Source organism: Dendrobium catenatum, unplaced genomic scaffold (assembly GCF_001605985.2).
Source record: "Dendrobium catenatum unplaced genomic scaffold, ASM160598v2 fragScaff_scaffold_981, whole genome shotgun sequence".
Taxonomy (NCBI): Eukaryota; Viridiplantae; Streptophyta; class Magnoliopsida; order Asparagales; family Orchidaceae; genus Dendrobium; species Dendrobium catenatum.
In genome coordinates, this window is record NW_021319443.1 from 257,069 (window position 1) to 260,237 (window position 3,169).

The following is a 3,169-nucleotide window of genomic DNA, read 5'->3' on the forward strand; positions in this document are numbered from 1 at the left end:
TTTATAAAATTTTTGAGTCAATTTAGATAACTTTACACGCAGATTACATAATTAAATTTTAAGTCTAAGACCTTTTGGTTAGCAACCAAAGCTCCCAACCAAAAAATCAAGCAGAAGTGCACATAACATCCAAATTTTATTTCCTATCAAGCTATTGAAGAAAACATAATTGAATCTGAATGGACGCCACACCATCAGTTTTGTCTTGTATCATCCATGTAGAAGTAAATTCATAGTGGACCAACAAGATCACAACCCCCAATTATTCATTATTTAGTTTTAATTTGTAGATAGCCCCTCAAACTTCTTGAATTTGAAAAGCCTTCTTTGCACAATTTGCATTAGAAATAGGAGGACAGACAGGGAGCCCCCCTTCAATGTCTTGATTGCCTTCTCCTTTATGTAGCTCTGATTCAGTGGTTGCCCCCTCATCTGAAACTTTCATCTTGAACTCTCTAGCTTTTCCCCAAATAACCATATAGAGGCCAACAACTATAATTACTGAACCTAAAACACTGAAATCATAAAAAAAGATTTAAAAAAAAAATCAAAAGGTTTAATAACAAATATGAATTTGATAGGGTTCAACATACAATTTTTCATCCCTCACATAACAAAAATAAAATAATACTCTGCTGTTGTATTAATTATTATTTATTTATAATAATTACCTGCCTACATAAAGCTTCTCATCCAGAATAGCCCAGCTCAATACGGCCACAATAATAAGTTGGAGTGGACTGAACATGGAAACAAATAGCGGGCCACGCTTCTCTATGGCCCATGTCATCAGCAACACACCAAATCCAGAGCAAATAATTCCCTGCTCTCAAAAAGTAATCAAACATTAATATTTCATCTTAGGTTTTTTTCATTTCTCAGGACATCACATATTTCTTATGTAATTACTATTATATCATTGTACTCTTTAATTGATTCTAATCCAAAATATATATATATATTTAAGCTAGAAGAATAATCGTTTGAAAGATTTTAGAAGAAACATTCAATGCAAAAAATAAAATAAAAAAACTACTATTTCTTCTTTTTATATCAAATATAATAAATATTTAATGAATGGAATTAGCATAATTTTTATTTAAAATTTCAGTCAAAATTAAAACATTAAAAACATATTTAAAGTTTTATGTGGATAAAAGAGTACTCACAATGTATAGAACGGAAGCTAAGCGAATGTTGAAGCCCAAAGCCCAACTATGTAATTCTCTCTCAATAAAACCTCCAATAAGAAAGCATTCGATACTAGCCATAGCACTCATTATTGTGGAGGTCATATAAGGTGCGGAAAATGATTTGCTCAGCTTTGCTTGCATAATGAACCAAATCGCCCACGCTATGCCGCTCCCCACTACTAACATTGCACCAAATATTTCCTTGTTGGACGATCCACCTGTGAATCCAGAAGCTTCGGTGCTTTTCTCCACAACATTCTCTGCATATCGCCAATGTAAGCTAGAAGGTGGGATATGGATGAGAGCTCCATTGTAGAAGGTCATGAGCATTGATCCGCTAACACAAAAGATTGTTCCAACCACCTTTGCTTGTCCTGGGATTCTTTTCATATTTGCTGTCTCAATCCTATATTAATTTATGCAACTCAATATATATTCATTTGTATAAGTTTCATTTATTTATATAATTAAAAAAAATTTAGCACTAACTTATTATTTGTTTATATTTGTGAAAATACGTATTTAATAATATTAAGTAATTAAGTTTTTTTATTTATTTGGAGGGTGTGTACCTGAAAGGAACGGCCATAATAAATGTTAGGGCAGGAAGGATATTGGAGAGGGCACTTGCGATCGTTGGCGTCGTGTACTTGAGACCGATGAAGTATAATAACTGATTTATCGTAGCCCTGCATTTAATTTTGTATCATCAATCATATGATTTTTATTTGTGAAAATTGGTAAATAAAATTAATTATAGTATTTCTTATCAAGAAAGTTGCTTATTGAAACTCATTTCTACTCAATTTTTATTAAGAGGTAAAGGTTTAGCAACTCAACTGAACTTCACTGTAATTACCGATTTCGTAAGTGCGTTCTACAAATAAAAATCCCTTAAAAAAAATTGTTGAAATTAACCGAAATAAAGGCAAGAATTTCCTGACCTCTCACATGCGTATTTCATGACCTCTTATATAATTATTTTATTTTTATTATCATCCATTAAAGCTTTAATATTCAATCTTCTCTGAACCAGGAAATAAGGTGCTTTTCATGCCGGAAGTGCTTTTCCGGCGAATTGGAAGTCACTTACGTACCCGAAAGTGGAGCAGACTAATATTTGAAGCAGGATTTTGCGAGTAATCTGAACACTTCGAGTTTTCCTGCAAGCAGATGATGGTAATTAACGTTAATTAAGAGTAATTAATACAAAGATAATTATATGATGATGGTAATTAACATTAATTATGAGTAATTAATACAAAATAATTATATGATGATGGTCATTAACGTTAATTATGAGTAATTGATATAATTTGCATTTGGATATCTTTGAGCAATTTTGCCATTATATGAAATAGAAAATAATAATATTATGATATTCCAATGTAAAATATATCTTGAGAGACTTCAACATCATCCGATTTAGGTTGAGATTAAAGTTTTATATAATAACAAATATTTTCAATGCAATTAGCAGCATTGAAGTTTATCTTTGATATCTCATCAAAAAATTATCTTAATATCTTGCTGCAAATATGATTTGGAAACTTCTGAAATTAAATAAGTGACCATCCAAACTTCGATTTCAGCAAATTTATAGTCAAACTGAACGTCTTGAAGAGACAAACCCAACAATATCATAATCGGTCTAATCTTAACCCAAATGACTTCAAATCAAGGGCCTAAAGCCAATTTAGAAGCTTCAAAATATTAATTGGATGACTAAATGATGTCCAAATGTGGCATGCTTATAGTTGAATCGAGTGGCTTGACGAGTCAAATCCAACAGCTCTAGATAACAAAATTCTGATATCATTAATATACTCAAATATGGGGTCCTAAGCCTCTCGTTTTTTTCCCTAGCAGCCTCCTGGCGATTTTAGGGTTTTGCGAGATTTCTCCTCTCCCGGCCATTTCTCCTTGCTGTTTTCCGTCTTTCCTGTTGGTTGCTCCTTCTTGTAGGTATTCTGGTG

The 3,169-nt window shown here is 32.2% G+C and overlaps 1 protein-coding gene across 1 annotated transcript; it reads right to left on the bottom strand.

Annotated features, from left to right (window-relative positions):
• Window positions 1-298: 298 nt before the first annotated feature.
• LOC110100620 (WAT1-related protein At1g09380) lies at window positions 299-2,837 on the bottom strand. The gene is made up of 6 exons (XM_020828209.2): window positions 2,803-2,837; window positions 2,291-2,356; window positions 1,766-1,882; window positions 1,170-1,599; window positions 672-823; window positions 299-515 (listed from the first exon to the last, which is right to left on the bottom strand). The coding sequence occupies exons 1-6, from the start codon at window positions 2,835-2,837 to the stop codon at window positions 299-301; spliced, it is 1,017 nt and encodes a 338-aa protein (XP_020683868.1).
• Between the last annotated feature and the right edge of the window lie 332 nt (window positions 2,838-3,169).